Source organism: Cervus canadensis, chromosome 24 (genome assembly GCF_019320065.1).
Source record: "Cervus canadensis isolate Bull #8, Minnesota chromosome 24, ASM1932006v1, whole genome shotgun sequence".
Classification (NCBI taxonomy): Eukaryota; Metazoa; Chordata; class Mammalia; order Artiodactyla; family Cervidae; genus Cervus; species Cervus canadensis.
The window spans coordinates 49,284,097-49,305,135 of NC_057409.1; the positions used below are offsets into that span (position 1 = coordinate 49,284,097).

General features: G+C 39.9%; 1 protein-coding gene across 1 annotated transcript in view; it reads left to right on the forward strand.

The window, feature by feature from the left end:
* Nucleotides 1-21,039, forward strand: part of DNAH7 (dynein axonemal heavy chain 7) — a 251,585-nt gene that overhangs the window by 206,058 nt on the left and 24,488 nt on the right. Inside the window, exons 55-58 of the mRNA XM_043444898.1 lie at nucleotides 7,198-7,374; nucleotides 8,093-8,254; nucleotides 10,367-10,567; nucleotides 15,899-16,060. Of these exons, the coding sequence (XP_043300833.1) occupies nucleotides 7,198-7,374; nucleotides 8,093-8,254; nucleotides 10,367-10,567; nucleotides 15,899-16,060 (702 nt within the window). The remainder of the gene's footprint in view (nucleotides 1-7,197; nucleotides 7,375-8,092; nucleotides 8,255-10,366; nucleotides 10,568-15,898; nucleotides 16,061-21,039) is intronic.

Consider the following 21,039-nt stretch of genomic DNA (forward strand, 5'->3'; position numbering starts at 1 on the left):
AAAGAATATGAAATAGTTCAAACTCTTGTCTAATATGGCTTCTTCCTTTAAAACTTTTTTTTTAATTTTCAAAGATTTTTTACTTTGTTTTCTAAGATAAAAACTGTTACAGTAAATGGCTTTCTGTGTTCCATTAAACTTCTCCCCTCAATATTTGACAGAGAAGTTTCTGATCATATTCTATATTGTTTAGTTAAAGTGATTAATGAGGTGTTTCCTAACTGCAGCAGTTTCATCTATAAATTTATTTTCCCCAGTTTGTTTTTAAAAATTTGACATTTTAATCTGAAAATACATTGAGTACCAAATAGATCAAATATTATTTTCCTTAGTCACTCTCTTTTTCAAGTGAATATGAGGAAGCTGGGAAATTTAGATATTCAAGCTGAGGGGCTTTTGTTCATTTTTTGAATCAGTGGAGGTTAAACTTACAGTCCTACTTCTCTTAGCTCTTCTGCAGAATGCTTTAGCACTGTGTTTTAACTTTTTCTTATATGTTTCCATATCTCCTCTAGAGTTTTCTTTGCATGGGTGGAAGAGTGTAAACATTAACACTTCTCAGCAGTATTCCTGGTTCTCTCCTGTGTATACTCGAGGTGGGGGCATTGTGGCCATTAACCTTGTTTTGGCCAGTAAAATGTGAGCAAAAGTGTCAGGGTGGAAGCATTTAGCTATCATTGTGAGATTCTCCAGAATACTTCCTCTTGCCATCAAAATTGTGGAATCACATGTTGGTATTTAAGTGCCATAAACAGGCTGGAATGCTGAGTCAGAGCAGGGAGAGTTTGTTGCCTGGACACTCGGATGACTTTTCTGAGATGGTAAGCTTTTGTTGTGTTAAACCACTGAAATCTTGAAGTTGTTTGCTACTATAGCATAGTTCAATTTATCCTGTTAACTAGTTACCATTTAATTAGTTACCATTACCTGTACTATCACACCTATAATCCTTAATATATAAATAATTATCAGATTTCCCTGGTGGCTTAGATGGTAAAGAACCCACCTGCAATGCAAGAGACCTGGGTTGGGAAGATCTCCTGGAGAAGGGAATGTCTACCCACTGCAGTATTCTTGCCTGGGAAATCCCATGGACAGAGGTGCATGGAGGGCTGCTATTCATGGGGTCACAAAAGAGTCCGACATGACTGAATGACTAACACTTTTTGGACATCTTTCACAGGTCAGATGGTAAAGAAACTAGTTGCCATTGTCTATGCCATCATACCTGCAATCCTTAATATAGAAATAATTAGTATGCTCTTTTATTACTTGCAACTTCAAATGCTTCAATCTTGCTGTTTACAGGCACTTAAATTCCTAGTCATAAATCACTGATTTTGGAACCTATGTATTTAAAAATGATATATGACTACAGTATTATGCTTTGAAAAGAATAATTTTCCAAAGCAAAATGGTATTAGCGTGCCAGAGAAAGGAATAGTGCTATATAAGGCTGACAATTGGGCTAGTACTACATAAATAGATTTTATTTCTTTGCTATCTCTAAGTCATGAGATATATATCTCCACTAGGAAAAGCCATAATTGTTTGATCTCTAATATAAAGTATATATTATTTGTCACCATAGTTTTTTTCTGTCTCCTTTCCACTGCTCTCCCTTCAAAACCGACTCCATCCTGTGGTAAGAAGTCACAAATGCTATGTTCTCTAATGCTGTGGTTTGGAAAAATGTAAAAGATGTTCACTAAACCATCAGTAGGAAAAATGAAATGTTTGCACTTTCCTTAGATTTCAATAGTTTATAGTGTTTTATTGACAAAAGCATATCAGATGTATAAATACTGAGGTATGGAATGTTTTGAGCCCATTTACAAAATGAAGAGCTTCTGGCCACAATTTTCTCCTTCCGGACTGGAAACAAAAAGCAAATTAAACAGCTTTTAATAAGAAACTTGTCAAGTATAAGCTAATATGTTTCTCTAACCTCAGATAAATCCTGTAGGAACTTGCAAGACACAGAAAAGCATACATAGAAGACCACAAACTTCTTTTCTGCCTTTGGGAAGATGGGGGCCTAAATTAGTCTATAATTTTTGTTCCTGACAGATTTCATTTTATAGTTCTTACGCTTGCATAATCAGATTGCAGAAGCAAATCCAATTCCATCACCTTCCAAATTGAATAGCTTGCAGTTTCATTTACCTCAGAAGTTACTGTTTCGTCTTGGGAACAAGTTGGTCTCATTCAGTTGTTTTTTGTTTTTGTTTTTTAATTTTTGTGTTGACTATTGTGTTTTAATTTTTTTAATTGGAGGAGAAAATCCCATGGACAGAAGAGCCTGGCAGGCTGCAGTCCATGGGGTCACAAAGAGCTGAACACAACTGAGCGACTAACACGCACGCACAACCGCTTTACAGTGCTGCGTTGCTTTTTGCTTACAGCAGCACGAGTCGGTGGAAGTGTAATACATTCCCCGTCTTGAGCCTCCCTGCCTCCCACCCCACCCCCAACCCCCCCAGGTCATCACAGAACGCCAACCTCAATCCTCTGGGTCACACGGCGGCTTCCCGCTAGCTAGCTGTTTCACACATGGTCGTGTATACGTGTCAATGCTACTCTCTCAATTCATCCCACCCTCTCCTTCTCCCACTGTGTCTACAAGTCCGCAATTTCTATGATCTTATTCAGTTTTAATGTTAAAAATGAAACAATGAAAATTATCATGTGAGCAGCCCTCACTGGGTCTTCCTGTACTACCAGAAGACTCACTTCCCATCTGCCATGTTTGCACAAATGCCGTGAATGACCCCGGCCTGAACCGCTCAGAGCTCAGACTTCCTAAAAGTGAAACCTTGTACTTAAACACCATGTGCTTTCGGTTTGTTTGTAAAATTATAACTGAGTGAAGAGGTTAGCCTTGAGAGGAGAGGTTATTAAAAACTATTTTGTTTTTCTTTGTTAATTGTTATTGTTCTCAACCTAGGGGGAGAAGACAGCCATAGGAAAAGAATAATAGGGAAAAGGGCAAGGACAAGGGCTGAGACAGGAAGTGAGGATATTTTCAGTTTTCTACCATCAGCTTGATATCTGTTCCCATTCAAAATATCTGAAACATGAAATAATTTCCCTGGAAATGAAATTTTATGCATAGGTGAAGAAATCTGTATGCAGTTCAGGAAGCAACTGTTAGAACTGGACATGGAACAACAGACTGGTTCCAAATAGGAAAAGGAGTACGTCAAGGCTGTATATTGTCACCCTGCTTATTTAACTTATATGCAGAGTACATCCTGAGAAACGCTGGACTGGAGGGAGCACAAGCTGGAATCAAGATTGCCGGGAGAAATATCAGTAACCTCAGATATGCAGATGACACCATCCTTATGGCAGAAAGTGAAGAAGAACTAAAGACCCTCTTGATGAAAGTGAAAGAGGAGAGTGAAAAAGTTGGCTTAAAACTCAACATTCAGAAAACTAAGATCATGGCACCTGGTCCCATCACTTCATGGCAAATAGATGGGGAAACAGTGGAAACAGTGGTTGATTTTATTTTTCTGGGCTCCAAAATCACTGCAGATGGTGACTGCAACCATGAACTTAAAAGACACTTACTCCTTGGAAGGAAAGTTATGACCAACCTAGATAGCATATTAAAAAGTGGAGACATTACTTTGCCAACAAAGGTCCGTCTAGTCAAAGCTATGGTTTTTCTAGCGGTCATGTATGGATGTGAGAATTGAACTATAAAGAAAGCTGAGTGCCAAAGAATTGATGCTTTTGAACTGTGGTGTTGGAGAAGACTCTTGAGAGTCCCTTGGACTGCAAGGAGATCCAACCAGTCCATCCTAAAGGAGATCAGTCCTGGGTGTTCATTGGAAGGACTGATGTTGAAGCTGAAACTTAAGTGCTTTGGCCACCTCATGCGAAGAGCTGACTCATTGGAAAAGACCCTGATGCTGGGAAAGATTGAGGGCAGGAGGAGAAGGGGACGACAGAGGATGAGATGGTTGGATGGCATTACCAATTCAATGGACATGGGTTTGGGTGGACTGTAGCAGTTGGTGATGGACAGGGAGGCCTGGTATGCTGTGGTTCATGGGGTCGCAAAGAGTTGGACACAACTGAGCGACTGAACTGAACTGGATATTTATTTAGAATTTCTATAATTACAGTCTCACCTTCATAAAAGAGAACATCCTAATTTATTCATTCACTCAGTAGATTTTTATTGTACGGGAACAATATATGAGTAATCTCCTTAGATATATCCATGCCATTGTGGCATTTACACATTTGTTATTACTTTTCTATACCTTTCTGTAGTTTTAAATTTTTTATTGATGTACAGTTGACTCAGAGTATTGCATTAATTTTTGGTGTACACCAAAGTGATACAGTTATACATACATATATATGTTCATTTTCAGACTCTTTTTCATTATGGTTTATTGTAGGATATTGAATATAGTTCCCTGTGGTATAGAGTAGGATTTTGTTGTTTATCTATTTTATATACAGTAGTGTGTATCAGCTAATCCCAAACTAACTTACCCCTCCCTCACCTCCTTTCCTCTTTGATAACCATAACATTGTTTTGTATGTTTGTGAGTCTGTTTCTGTTTTGTAAATAAGTTTCCTTGTATCGTATTTTAGATTTCACATGTAAGTGATAGCATATGATATTTGCCTTTCTCTGACTTGACTTAGTGTGATAATCTCTGGCTCCTCCATGTTGCTGCAATTGGCATTATTCCATTCTTTTTTATAGCTGAATAATATTCATTGTACATATGTACCACATCTTTTTGAAAAGTTTTAATTTTGTATTGGAACATAGCTGGTCCTACCACTTCATGGCAAATAGATGGGGGAAATATTGAAACAGTGTCAGATTTCATTTTGGGGGGCTCCAAAATCAATGCAGATGGTGACTGCAGCCATGAAATTAAAAGACACTTGCTCCTTGGAAGAACAGCTATGTCAAACCTAGACAGTGTTTTAAAAAGCAGAGGCATCACTTTGCTGACAAAGGTCCATATAGTCAAAGCTATGGTTTTTCCAGTAATGTATGGATGTGAGAGTTTGACCATAAAGAAGGCTGAGCACCAAAGAATTGATGCTTTCAAACTGTGGTGTTGGAGAAGACTCTTGAGAGTCCCTTGGACTGCAAGGAGATCCAACCAGTCCATGCTAAAGGAAATCAGTCCTGAATATTCATTGGAAGGACTGATGCTGAAGCTGAAGCTCCAATACTTTGGCCTCCTGAGGCAAAGAGCTGACTCATTGGAAAAGACCCTTATGCTGGGGAACATTGAGGGCAAGAGGATAAGGGGGCGACAGAGGGTGAGATGATTAGATGGTGTCACTGACTCAATGGACATGAGTTTGAGCAAACTCAGGGAGATGGTGAAGGACAGAGAAGCCTGATGTGCTACAGTTCGTGGGGCTGCAGAGAGTCCGACACGACTTAGCAACTGAACCACAGCAAGAGCGTAGCTGAGTGACCGTGCTGTGACAGTTCTGGGTGGATACGGGCCACGTCCTCTTTATCCATTCATCTGTCAGGGGACGTTTAGGTTGGTTCCGTGTCTTGGTTATTCATACCCTTCCATGTTTGAATGAATGCATTGTGGAGACAGTAAAAACATTTAAGTAAAGATATTCCTTCACTGTTTCTTGGCTCCCCACCCTCACACACTCAGTCTCTCTTTCCCTCTCTCCCTCTTTCTCAATACACACCTATACCTACACATATATCCACATCAGGACCGACACTGTTTTTAAGGTATTGTGACTTGTTAATGAGTTTTACTTACAAATCTTGTGTGAATAGATGTTCTGAGAACGCACTATTAAAGTTTGGAGATATTTGTAACTTTCTTTAGAGAAGACCACCTTTTTGAGGTTCTTGGTATCTGTGAATTGCTCCTGCAATTCCCTTTAAGTTCAGAAAAGTTACAGGATGGTGGAATTCATGTTCTAATTTGGAGTGTTGTATGTACACACAATTCTATCCTTGAATATGAGCAGGTGTCCAGTTGGAGTGATTCTGAAGCTTTAAAGAAATTCTCCTTGTTCTTGTCACTTCATTACTTCTCTTCATGAGATCAGCTTAGTTCAGTCACTCTGAACTCTGAGATCAGTTCAGTTCAGTTCAGTTATGTCCAACTCTCTGTGACCCCATGGACTGCAGCACACCAGGCTTCCCTGTCCATCACCAACTTCCAGAGCTTTCTCAAACTCATGTCCATCTAGTTGGTGATGCCATCCAACCATCTCATCCTCTGTCATCCCCTTATCCTCTGCCTTCAATGTTTCCCAGTATCAGGTCTTTTCCAGTGAGTCAGTTCTTTGCATCAGGTGGCGAAAGTATTGGGAGTGGAGCTTCAGCTTCAGCATCAGTCCTTCCAATGAATATTCAGGACTGATTTCCTTTAGGATGGACTGGTTGGATCTCCTTGCAGTCCATGGGACTCTCAAGAGTCTTCTCCTTGGATATGTTTACATAATTTGTTAAGCTAGATACATGGATACAGGTTAATTAAACTTATACTTATGACTTGCTTGGCTCACACCTGAGCCATTGCCCAGAGATGCCAGGTGTGGACTCTTCATCAGAAAGAAAGGATGATATTCCTGAAGCTGTACATCAGCCATACTGCTTACCGCAAGTCTACTTGCACATCACTGTGAAAGGGACACACAAGCCCCAAGTTCTTTTCTTTCTTAAGCGTATTCCCAGGAAATACACAAGCGTGTTATCAGAAAGTTTATACGACATAGTTTTGCCTCTTTTTTGAAAGTATGCCTTCTCTTTCACAGTACTTTTCCTCTTCTTTGTTTTTTCAGCTACATCATTCTTTCTTGGCATAGGATTGTATAAATCACACTAGAATCTACTTTTGAGTTGTGGACTTTGAAACATAGTCAAGTTTTACTTAAAAATTAAGTAAAGAATTAAGGTTTTTTATATTCTTCATCCAGGGTATGTTGAATACTAACTAAAAGGAAGAAAAATGCCTTTGGATTTTGGTGTCACCACCCATCTTTTATTGTTTAAATAATGTATACTTTCCATCTAAAAGATAGCTGTGCCTTTGACTCTTTATCAATGTTTACAAATACACAAACAAGTGGAGAGTCCTTTGTTATAAAATACCTTTGAATGTGAAGTTTTTAAGGTTTTAGGCAGATTTCAAATATTCCTTCAAATCCTTTCTTGTCCCTTTCTAGGTTATTCCAATGCTGCAAGAATTTATAACCAACAGATTGGGGCGTGCATTCATTGAACCACCCCCATTTGATCTATCCAAGGCATTTGCAGACAGTAACTGCTGCGCACCCCTGATATTCGTACTCTCCCCTGGAGCAGATCCCATGGCTGCCCTTCTAAAATTTGCTGATGATCAGGTACTTTAAAACTCTATTGTCTTCAGCTGCTTCTACCTGCTTGTGTCAATAAACTGTGGCTATTTGGACAGGGCATTCTCCTCTGCAGCTCCCATAACTCAAGGACTCTTCCACTGTGGCATTCAGATGGTAATTGTTCTAGAAAGACTAGGGAGTCCCAGACACCATCTCCCAAAAGTGTAGATGAATAAGGATATAGGAGAAATGAATTCCAGGCAAACATTCCCACAGATTTCCTTAAATGAACTTGAATGGAAATTAGAGGCTAATAGGTATTTTTACCTGAACTTTATGCAGTAACCAAATTAGTTAAGATATAATTATTCAAAGATCTGGAGGAGACTGGGGTAAGTTCATCTCTTTATTCATAGTTTTCAGCTTTGAATTTTAGGAATTGCTGCATGATAGCAGGGTTCATTCATCTGCTCATATTAAAAGTCTGTTTAACTTTTTCCTGCCTCTTATCTCAACAGTCAAAGACCCTACAGGATGTTTCATTTATTACCATGACTGTTTCTTTCACGAACTGGCTTGCGTTGTATCTGTTTTCTGGCTTCTGGATCAGGAAAAGTTTTCTAGAGTTGTGTGTGCTTGGGAGTGCTGAGGGATGCAGCATGATTAAATTTTAATGTATTTAATATGAACATTTCCTGTGATGATAATATTGATTCTTCTTCAAAATTTGATTTTAAATGACATTTTCACTATCCTCATACAGGGATATGGAGGAGCAAAACTTAGCTCTTTATCTCTTGGTCAAGGCCAAGGTCCCATAGCCATGAAGATGTTAGAAAAAGCTGTCAAAGAAGGCACATGGGTTGTTCTTCAGAATTGTCACCTCGCCACCTCTTGGATGCCAACCCTCGAGAAAGTTTGCGAGGTAAAAATGCAGGCTTGTTTTGATGAGACGGTAGTCCCCCAGTGTAGTTAGTGATGCACATACCATCTAAGTAACTCCACTCCTGTCCTATGATTTGCAGGTTGCAGGTTTAGTGGCCTGGCTGGATTTTAGGGGAGGTGGGCTCACACTGGGAGCTGGAGGACAGCCCATGGCAGGGCCTTGCCTAATCCCTCCTACTAAGGGCAAGTTCTCATCCCATGGGTCAGAAATATCCTTGATCCAGAGGCACAGCCTCAAAGATAAGAATAAACCACAGGGTAAATAGAAAGCAATTTACTTTTTACAGCAGTGGACCAAAAACAATGAAAAAGACTTTTGGGGGGAAATTCATGTGGCCCCTCTAAACCGGAAGGCTTCAGGGTGTAACTTCTCTGAAATTCACTTCTCGCCCACTCAGCCTGTCACTGCCACAAAGGCTGAATCTGAAACCAGAAGAGCAGTCCTCCCACCCTTGTTGCAGTGGGTCATGGTACTTCCCTATCTTTGTGGTCAGAGATTCCAGGAAGAAAACCCCATGTAGCTCAGCTGAGTAAACAGACAACCTGGCACTTGATTTCAACAGAGAAAAGTGTGTCCAGATAATTACCCATGACTCTAGCCCTCTCCTCAGCTACAGTCCCGCTGTAGCTGGCATTATCCAGGCATCCCCCCGGCACTAAGGAGCAGACTGTGGTGGTCTTCATGCCACTTGTCACGACTTCACTTTGTCTGTCTCCCACTAGAATGTAAGCATGCACTGTTTTGTTCCCTGGTTTACCTCTGGCACCTTGAATAATGCATGGCTCATGGGACATAATCAGTGAATAATTACTGAACTTGTGAATGAATAAAGTAGGCTCTTCACTGCTTAGAGCCTTTCCATGGCTTTCCATTGTGTGAACACAGTGTTCATGCCCCCATCATGGTTTCTTCATCTGAGCATTGCCTGCTTCTCAGGCATTTCTGTCTTGACTTCTGTGCTCCAGCCACTTGGCCTTTTCTCACTTTCATTGGGAGAACATGCTTTCTCAAGAATGTAGGCCTCCAAACTGTTCTTTAGCATTTTTCGCCTTACTAACATCTTCTCATGCTTTGGGCCTTATATTAGAGGCCTTATATTTGTGCCTGTTTCCTCACAATTCCTCTGTCTCTAGGCTGTCCTCTTGGCCTGTCAAATCATATCATATACCCGTTAGAGAGTCAATCCAAGAGACAAGAGCTGCCTCCAATGAACAGTGAAATTGAGCCAAAGTCCCATGAGTCATGCTACCTAAGTCACCAGGCATAGGCCCAACAGTGGGAGAAAAGAATGGCACCTTCACTGTTCATTAAAAATGTGTGTCCCTAAGCATCCTTCCAATCTCCCCCACCCACCCCTTTACCACATGAGTGCTCACATTTCTTTTTTACTGATAAAGATTTGCAATTTAAAAAGCACAGATATGACTGACATGGACAGTTGGGAGGAGTTAGTGGAACAGGAGAGAGGGAAAGCCCGGTGTTGTCATTCTAAGGCCTGATACTGCCTTCACAACAGTCATGAGTGTTCCGTCATCCTTTATCCTCCTAGCAGGCCTCACTGTCCCCACAAACAAGTATCGCTAATAATGATATGGTTTAGTGCTTCAGGATGCACCAGTTCTTCTTGCCTTTCAAACCTCCCCCTTTTTGTTCATCCCTACTTGGCTTATCATTGGTTTATCTGAGTGTGTGGCTTATTCTCACAGCTTGGTTACAGCAAGAAGACATCATTCTTAATATGGCTCTGGGGCAGAGAAGTATTTCTATAAATATTTCAGCAACAGCAGTGAAGATGCAAAATTTTTTGGAATGTCTTAGTCTTTGTCATGGCCAGCTCTGAATTATGTAATGCCTTTGTAAACTTTGTGGTCATGTGTTTTAATTGTATCAGGGAGGGGGGCAACCCTCTGGGCCTTCCCAGTGAAGTATGTCCTTACCGTGGCAGTGTTAGATTTTAAGGCTTTTGCCTTAAATTGCAGCAGTAAGCCCTATTTTGTACAACCATTTCCTCCCACTTCTGGCTCACATGATCCAGAGACTTTCCTTCCATTTTATGTATCTTATGTATCTGATTTTTTGTTCTTGTTGCAGGAGTTAAGCATAGAAACAACTCACCCAGATTTCCGAATTTGGCTGACAAGTTACCCATCTCCAAATTTCCCCGTGTCTGTGCTGCAGAATGGAGTGAAAATGACCAATGAAGCTCCGAAAGGTTTACGGGCTAATATCATTCGCTCCTACCTCATGGACCCGATCTCTGACCCCGAGTTCTTTGGCAGCTGCAAAAAGCCTGTTAGTAATGGCTAAGTCTTGTTACCTCAGCCCCGTAAAGCAACTCAAGCGGCCCCCCGTGGTCCTGGATGTGGTGCTGAGTAAAACTGCAAATTAAATAGGCCTCGCGCACTGTGGCGCAGTTGGTTTTGATTACTGATTATTGACTGTCCCGAAGTCAATCTCATTAATATTTTATTTTAATCTTACCACTAGGCTCATTCCTGCTCAGCTGATATCTAGTGGGGTATTATTAATTATGCAGCCTTCTATTTAGAAAGTCAGCTGCAAGCCATTCCCCATACAAATCTGCAAGGTTGGAGAATCCTGTTTCAGGATATTAGCTGAGCCCTTTGCTATTTGAAGCCATATCTTTAAATTAAAACATAAAAATATTTCCTCCATATAACTATAATGAGAGCCAAAATGATTTTACTCCCTGATTGATGGGACTCATAAGGGTCTTTTTTTTTTTTAGCATCACCAGGCAGGCAGGGAAGCCACCCACTGCTTTCATGATTAGAATTCTATGTGTGAATGTCTGTGATCTAAAATTGTTTCTCGGTGTTTTGCCATAATTAAAAATGGAAGAACTTCTTTTTAAGAGGGGTTATGAACCTTGGTAAGTTTTTGCCATTAAAAAACCCACACTCTTGATGCTGGAATATGTTTTAAATACACATCAAAAGAAAACATTAAGAATAAAGAAGTACTTTCATTAAACAAAAGTCTGGGGTAATAAAAAAAAAAAAAGGGGGGGAGCCTGTATTTATAAGTAAGTCAGACCTTAGTAGTTCAAGACCTGCTATATGACCAACTTTTGCATTGATTTGGCCCAGAGAGGGCAGGTTACTCCCAGGTAGGTGACGAGGGCATTTCTGCACCTGATAGCTAGACAGAAGCCCTTTTGCAAAGTGTCACTCCCTTTCTTCTAGATCTATAGGTCTCTCCAGTAGTTGTCACACACATGAGAAGTCCAGGCATTTACGAACTGAAATTCAAACCAAAAATCTCAAATGCCAAAGCAGCACACCATAGTTCATCTGTTTTAGCTTTTCATTTGGAAATAATTTTAAATTCACAGAAAAGTTGCAAATATAAAAGTAATATAAAGAACAGCCCTATGCCCTTGACTTACATTTGCTTCCTGTTAACATGTACCATCTGCAGGAAAGTTAGATATGTCACTGCCCTTTATTCCTAGATAAATACTTCAGTGTTCTTATTTCTTAAGAATAGAAATATTATCTTACCCAATTACAGTTATTATTGTAGTATTATTTTAGCAGGGATACACTACTGTATCTAATCTACCCAAGTCTGTGTTGTGTCCCAAATTTGTCAGTTGATGCAGTAATGTCCTTTAGAACGTTTTCCCTGATTTACTGGGGGATTGGTTCAGAGTTAGGATCACAGTTAGTTGCCATGTCTTTTTGTCTGTAATCTGGACCATTACCTCAGCCTTCCTTTGTCTTTGATGGCCCTGACATTTCTGAAGAATTCATCTCCCTGCATTGTTTTTAATAGAACATGTCTCACTCCTTGAGATTAGTTTTAGGTTACAAGTTCTGAGCCACAGTGCGACTTGGGTGAAGTCATGTCCTCAGAGGCTTGCACTGGGAGGCATGCAATGCCCATTTATCTCTCACTGATGATACTAATTCTGATCCCCCAGATGAAGTGTGGTCTGATTTCTTCACTCTATAATAACTGCTTTGTCCCTTGCAACGAATAATCTGTGAGAAGACACTTTGGACCATGAAGACATCCTCTTCCTCATCAAAGTCTACCTGGGACCCAGATTTAGTAGCCAGTGGTGATTCTTGCTGGACTCACTTGTTTCCTTTGGTGATTCCAACTCCAGAACTCCTCCGCATTTGACACTTGACATGCTGTTGTCAGCAGTTGCCCTGCCTTCTCTCTCATTTATTTATCTTTTATAGGTGTGAACTCACAAATTCTTTACATCTTTTCCAGTGGTTAGTAATTCAGTACTATTCTTAAGGTTTTTGCTCAAGTTTTGTCCAGAATTCGTCAGCAGGAGCAGCTTTTGTGCTTGTTATAGGTACCATTGTTTATTACTATTATTCTTCTTTCTGTCATAAGCTGCTCCAGGCTTATCTGGACCCCAGTCTTGGAACCAGCCATTTTTCTGAAGAGTGCTGGTTCCTGTTTCATGGGGAATGGTACTAGAGACCAAGATTTGGGTGCTAGACATGTAGCATTCATTGTCTGTAGTTCTGATCCTTTTAGAGAGAACTTGGAAACATATGCATGTACTCACAATATGTATATGCAAATCTGCGTACGCACATACAGTGCATACAGACGACCCCGTGCACACACAGACATTCATATACATGTTTTAGAAGTAACAAGTTCCTACCAATACCTCCAATTTCTGTTGCTCTACCCTGGGTTCTTTCCAGCTTTTCCTCATTCCGTATTCACATGTCCCTTCTTCAATGGTGAGAAGCCTGGCTCCCACCTCAACACATTTATTGATTTGCTCAGTTATCTAATATATCCAGAAGAGTTGCAGAATCAGCACAGCATGTTTAACTTTGCTTCTCCCCCCTCTTTGGTTAAATTTATGCACCTTTCCTCTCATCTCACACTCTCACTTTTGATTTTATTCCATGGGGGGTTGGGGGGGGGGAACTTCCCCCTGCCCTTGTTTAAACTTTGGGCAGTCTCCTGGTTTTCCTGATTAAGGTCAGGTAATTAAATGATCTAGAGTCATTTTAAACTGCAGAGCCAGTCTTGAACCAGAAATCAGAAAGTGCAACATGATACATTAATTGATATTTCAACTTTTGTTGAAAACATAGGTTTCTACTCTCTAGTATCTCACCTTGGGCCTGGTGAGGCCTCAAACCGTAGGGGGAAAAGTATAGAGTTAGAATCTTTCTCTCTTTTTTGTCGAAGTATAGTTTATTTATAATACTCTGCTAGTTTCAGGTATACAGCAAAATGCTTAAGGTTTTTTAGATTATATTCCATTGTAGGTTATTATAACACAATGAATATTATTCCTAAGTGCTATATAGTAAATCCTTGTTGTTTATTTCATGTTCGAAAGTGAAGGTGTTAGTCATTCAGCCACATCGGACTCTTTGTGACACATGAACTCTGGCTCCCCAGGCTCCTCTGTCCATGGAATTCCAGGCAAGAATACTGAAGCGGGTTGCCATTTCCTTCTCCAGGGGATCTTCCCCCAGGGATCAAACCTGGGTCTTCTGTATTGCAACCAGAGGGGAGATTTCTGTTTATTTTACGTTTAATAGTTTGTATCTGTTGATCCTGGACAGACTCCTTCCTCTTTTCTTTGGTAACCATTAGTTTGTTTTCTGTGTCTGTGAGTCTGTTTCTGTTTTGTAGATAGATTCATTTGTTTTATTTTTTATATTCCATATATAAGTGATATCATACTGTATTTGTTCTTCTCTGACTTATTTCACTAAGTAAAATATTTTCTAATTTCATCCATGTTGCTGCAAATGGCAATATTTCATTCTTTTCGTGGCTTGAGTGATACTCCATTGTGTATATGTATATATCATATCTTCTTAAGCCATTTATATGTTGATGGAAGCCTGGGTTGTTTCCATGTCTTGGCTATTGTAAATAGGGTTGCTATGAACCCTATTGTAAATAGAGTGATATAATATCGTTTTGAATTAGAATTTTCTTTTTTTTTTCAGATATATACCCATAAATGGAATTGCTGGATCATATGGTAGTTCTATTTTTAGTTTTTGAAGGAACCTCTCTACTGTTTTCCATAGTGGCTCTACAAATTTACATTCCTACCAACAGTGTACAAGGGCTCCCTTTTCTCCACACCTTCTCCAGCATTTGTTACTTAATGTCTTCTTGGTGATAGCCATTCTGACTGGCGTGAGGTGGTAATACTGCATTGTGGTTTTGATTTACATTTCTCTAATAATTAGCAGTGTTGAAGGTCTTTTCATGTGCCTGGAGCTCTTTCGACTTGGCCGGGATTTGAAGCTGACGCTTTTGCCTTGTGAGTTCTCTCAGGGTTCTTCTTTGGCTCCCTTGCTGCTTGGCCTCTCTGTGACTCCATCACCCTCGGCAGCACCTCCCCTTCCTCTCAGTCTTTGGTTCTCCAGCCTTCGCTTCATACCGGCTCTTACTGTTGGGGTTTCCTTGCCCCATGACGCAAGTCCCCTTGAGAAGAAAATCACTGAAATGGCCACTGGCGGACATTCCTAATCCAGCCCCCTGTCCACCCCTTGGGATCCACTCCAGATTGGCCCACCATGTGAAGGAGAGCTACTGATTTCTGCACCGAAGTCCACAGCCCGAGGCCAGAGGCTGCTCTATACTCCTAGGCATGAATTTTGCGTTTTTCCACTCTATCCCAGATACAGGGCACATGTATCAACTCTCTGAGTGGCCCCAGGAATTTCTCCCTGGTAGCTTGGACCCAACACACCCGTCTCCTCTTCCTGGATATAAGGAAAAGGGGACTGCCAGTACAGCAGCTGCACTTTCCAAGGAAATCTCTTCATAAATCCTTTCTCAGGCTCTGGTTTGACCATTTTTATATCCTTGTGGAGGGTACAAATAATTAACATATTGCATTGTATGTTCTGATTTCTGAATCAACACTGGATTTGTGTTTGACAGTGACTCTAGGACTTTTATGGGCTTCTCCAGTGGCCCAGGGGGTAAAGAATCCACCTGCCAATGCAGAAGACACGGGAGATGTGGGTTGAGTCCCTGGGTCGGGAAGATCCCGTGGAGTAGGGCATGGCAACCCACTCCAGTATTCTTGCCTGGAGAATCCCACGGACAGAGGAGCCTGGAGGGCTGTAGTCCATAGGGTTGGACATGGCCGAAGCGACTGAGCATGCACACACGCATGCACCTAGGACTTCTGTGGTGGCATAAACACCGTGAGGCTGCCCCAGACTTCAATCCAAAAGTGCTTGTAGAGTCTCTTAATTGATTTGAACTGTCTCCGTTGAAATTTCTCCATGGTGATCTGGGAACAAACATTGGAATTCATAGTTTTTGCCTCGCAGTGCTTAAGTTGATATCCTCCAAAATCCTATATATATATATAAGGTAACATTGAATTAGACAAGCTCACCATACTTTCTGAAAACCTGGTGTGCGTAGAGGCTGTGTGTGTCAACTGAACATGTATGCAAATGAGCATATTTTTGCCTAAATAGCCGGTGGAAAAGTTAACTCTGTTTTGGTTTCACTTTGACATGGATATATTTATAAGCAAAAGGAATTACTTTGATTTTAAAGTATGATAAGCATAATGCAATGTTGGGGATGAAAGAATTGATGCTATACCATTTCTTCTCATTACAGGAGGAATTCAAGAAACTACTATATGGCCTCTGTTTCTTTCATGCTTTGGTACAAGAGAGACGGAAGTTTGGCCCCCTGGGGTGGAATATTCCTTATGAGTTCAACGAGACTGATCTCAGGATCAGCGTACAGCAGCTGCACATGTTCCTGAATCAGTATGAGGTACTGTAACAGTCAAGCAAGGACTTACCTGTTGGCACTTTATCACAGAGTGTTTGTACAGTGAGCACGGGCGTCTGAGTAATTTCTCCTTTTGTAGAATAAATAGCAGGATATGCGTTAGCTAACAGGCTTCTGAATGTATCGCAGTGGTCCACAGAGGACGTGGACCTAGGTAGCAGTGAGAAGCTGTATCAGCTACTGCAGCTTTAAGACAAAGTTGTTGTCTCTTTGGACTTTAAAATTGTTCCTGTTTATTTTTGTCTAAACAAATAAACAAGAGGATTTTTCCATGAGGGGAAAACAATGAACAGCAGGATAGTTTCCCAAAGTTTTTTAAATAGGATTTTGTTGTAATAGGATGTTATAAATGCCCTAGCAGGTAGTTAGGATGTCAGTTTATCTATTAACAATCTGTATTTTATCATTTACTTTGATACATAAACACCTTTGCAATTTGAAAAGTGACATACTATACTTATTTTGTGAAGGGTTTGGGAAGACCATACGTCAGCCAGTCTCCAAAATGGAAAAAAAAAAAACAACAACAAAAGCCAGGCTGATTTCCCTCTGTTCATGGCTTTATTTTGAGGGAAATGTCATAATACTTTTTTTTCTAGAATTTGGGCCGTTTGTCCAGGTCAGACAGACTGCTTGAGGCAGTGGCGTTGCCGTGAGGTGTGGGTCCCGGGGAGAAGCCCGCGGGCCACGCTGTCGTATCGGCCGCGTTCATCAGCCGCGTTCATCAGCCTCATTCATCAGCCGCGTTCATCAGCGCGTTCTGCCCCCTCGCTTTCCTGCTGTCTCTGGCTCTCTCCTCTCGTCTGTCTCTCTTGTTTTCTCTCTGTCACAGCTGTGTGCACACACACTGTTTCTCTCTTTGCTACTCATCAGTTGGATTTTAATGTTTGAACATAAAAAAAACAACTGTTTGAGTAAGTCAGTCTAAGTGCCCTACACGAATTTTGTTCAGAATTAGTTGGAAATCTTTACCTAAATCAATCAAAGGCGTATCAAAAAATCACTTTAGTTTTTGAAACTTTTAGTGAATTGTGATTATTTTTTTAAAAAAGGTTTATGAACAGGAAGTCACTGAGTTCTGTCTCTATAAAGCAAAGGAAAAACTGAGCAAGATAAATAACAAGAGTTTAAATGACATATCTAAACTAAAATGAACATTTTATCTGGTCTTCTGTGTTTCTTTGGACAAATTTGTATTTTGTACTAAAATGAAATAAGTTGAGAAGGCCTTTGATTTTGCGGCATTAAAATTTGGTGAAGCATTCAAAAGAAGCATAGGTTTGATGAACTTCTTCCTTATAATAATATTTATTTTAAAATTACTAAGAAGGGAGGCAAAAAGTATAATGATACATACAGTGCATGTGGAAGTATATGAGGTAAAATACAGTTTTCAATACAAACAAAAAGAATGAGGAGGAGCTCCTTTAATTAGCACTTTGTTAAAAAATCTGTTTAGAGTATATTCTAATTTAAAATATTATAAACCTCTAGTGGAGTCAGTTAAAAGTGTCAACAATTTAAAATAAAGTAACCATAAAATGAAACTTTGAAAAACATTATAGACAGTTTTACTTTAAAAATTAAAAATCTATGAGACCATATGAAACAGAAATTTTATAATAGTTGTCTTCAGTTGCTTTATTATTTTAAAAGCAATGTTTGAATAGAACCACTTACAGGTCTGCCAGTATGAAAATAGATTTACTCACACACACACACACACACACACACACACACACACACACATTACTTTTAAATTCCATATTACTAATCATTTTTAGTGCCCATGTTCATTCTCAAGGTGTTAAAGTTTTTTGACAATAGTTTACTTGGTCACTCTAGCTTTTTAAGCATCTGAACCCAAACAAGGAGGTAAACAACTCAATGAATGTGATCAGGGAAGGTTCCAGAGAGGAGGAGTTGCTTGGGACTCAATGAATAGGAGGTTTTCAGGTAGATGATATAAAGAAGCAGCAATAAAAAGATTTGAAAAAGTAGAAATAGGTGACAAGGTTTGGTGAAGGATAAGTGATTTGGAGCATCCTTGTATGCCATGCTAACTGATTGGGAATTATTATGTTGTTATTGGTCTCCTTTTAGGAGAGCGTTTCCATTTTAGCAGAACCACTGTAGCAACAGTGAACTTGGATGACAGGCTAGTTTTAGGTGATGTGAGTTGAACTGTGTCCCCCATGCCAAAAGGTATGTTGAAGTTGTAATCCATGGTACCGCAGAATGTGAACTTATTTGGGAATGGAGTTGTTGCAGATATTATCAGTTAAGCTAAGATGAGGTCACACTGGAGTAGGGTGGATCCTTAACAGAATATGACTGATGTCGTAAATAAACCTTCCCTGATCGCATCCAGTGAGTTCTTACCTCCTTGTTTGTGTTCCGAAGTTTAAAAAGCTAGGGTGACCAAATAAACTATTGTCAAAAAACCATTAACACTTTGAGAGTGAACGTGGGCATGAAAGATGATTAGTAATCTGGAATTTTAAAATACTGTGTGTGTGTATTATGTAGCGTGTGTGTATCATGCATAGGGGGACATTTGGGTGCACAGGAAAGATAGCCAGAGGCAGACATCAGAGTTATGCAGTGAGAAACTAAGGAACACCTGAGGCTACAGAAGCTGGAAGAGGCAAGAAAGGGTCCTCTTAGACATTTTGGAGGGAGTGTGGCCCTGCCCACCCCTTGATTCCAAACTTTTAGCCTCCAACATTATCAGACAACGAATTTCTCTTGTTTTAAGCCATCTATTGGCAGGCCTAGGGAACTAATACAGGAGACCATCACAATAACCCATGCAAGAGATGCTGAGAGTTTAAATCAAATCATTTGGACTAGGATGGGAAATGGGGAAGAGATATAATAGATATGTAGGGACAAGGATTGAAATGACCTAGATATTAAGTGGTAAAGCGATAGGAAGAAGTCTCTTCGTGTTAGATTTTAGGTCTCAACTGGTGGTTCATCCACTTATTAATCCAGACAGGAAATAGTACCAGGAATTAGTAGGTGGGTAGTAGGTGGGTTAGTGAAATGGGGATGGTTGAATGGATAAATAATTCAGTCTTGTACATTTTATACATCTGAGATGTCTAGGTTGATAACCATGGTATTTGATAGGCTTTTGGCTATAGGTGTAAAGCCCAGGAAAAGAAAGCACAAATAGAAAGCTGTACGTTGTTAATGTGTAAGGAGAAGCCTGAGAACACCTGAGATTTGAAAGAAAGGCCTTGCAGAGTGAAAATGAACTAAAGCCTGAGTGCTGGTGAGCATCCAGTGTCAGTAGTAGGAGAGAGGACGGGAGAAAGGGAAAGAGCAGCCGGAGCAGGGGAGCGAGCACCCTGAGTAAATACGGAATATCAGGAATTGTCTGTCCGAGCACATGCCACGGCCTCTCTCACTGACATATAGGACCGACTGGCCGGATTCCTACTGTTAAATGACAGTTGAGCAGCACTTCCCATTCCTCCAGCAAAGCGATCATGCAACAAACCGGACAAAACTGCTACGCACTCGACTCAAATAACCCATCAAGAGATACAGAGAGTTTTTTTGAGGAATGTGATTCACAGTTCCCTTTGATATTGAATCTAATGTAATTCTTCATCAATCAAAATTTTGTTCTTTGTATTGAAGTGCAATTTACCTGCAACATTCTATTAGTTTCAGGTATACAACATGATTCAACATTTGTATATATTGCAAAAAGATTACCACAATCCTTCTAGTTATCTGTCACCATAGAACTAAAAAAAATTTTTTCTTGTGATGAAAACTTTTAAGATTTGCTTTCTTAGCAACTATCAAATTTGCAATACGATATTACTAACATCACGATGCTGTACTTAGATCCCCATGAGTTATAACTGGAATGTGTGTCTTAGTCTCTTTCACCCATTTTGCCTTCCCTGAAACCCCTTGCCCCATGGTAGTCATCCATCTATTCTCTGTATCTGTAAGTTTTGTTTTGTTCATTTCTGTAAGATTCTACATTTAAATGAAATCATACAGTATTTGTCTTATCTCACTTATTTCACTTAATATCCTCATTCACGTTGTCACAAATGGCAAGACTGCATTCTTTTTATGGCTGAGTAGTATTCCATTGTGTATTCCACATCTAGTCCACATCTCCTTTATCCATTCATCCATCAATGAACACTTACATTGCTTCCATGTCTTAGCTATTTAAATAATGCTGCAATAGACATAGGGTGTATATAGCCTTCCAAATTAGTGTTTTCATTTTCTTTGAATAAATACCCAGAAGTGGAATTGCTGAGTCATATGGTAGTTCTATTTCAAAACATTTTTTGTGGAACCTCCATACTGTTTTCCATAATGGCTGCACCAATTTACATTCCCACCAACATATGTATTATTTCTTGTCTTTTGATAATAGCCATTCTGACAGATGTGGAAGAACATCTCATTGTGGTTTTGATTTGCATTTTCCTGGTGATTAGTGATGCTGAGTATCTCTCCATGTGCCTGTTGGCCACCTGTATGTCTTCTTTGGAAAAATATCTATTCAGATCCTCTGCCCATCTTTTAATCAGATCATTTGGGTTTTGTTATTGAGCTATATGAATTATATATATATATATATTAATTTTTAAAAAGTGAACAGGAAAATTAAATTATAAAAGAAGAAAATGCAGGTAGGTATAAGGTATAAGGTAAAATGTACGTGGCTGATGGGTAATTCCCAGAGGTGTGTGTGCCATTGTGTGTGTGTGACTGTGTGTGAATAAAAGTCCCACCCCTCACTGTCACCCTAACTTCACCCCAAAGCAACCAGTTTCACAGTAGGGCCTGTCCAGACTTCTTGTGCACAAATAGTTAACATATATACATATGTATATGCACAAATTTTCCTCAAAAACATAATTGTATTTGTGTATCATTTTCAGCTCTCTGTTCTTACTCACATATGTTGTGGACAA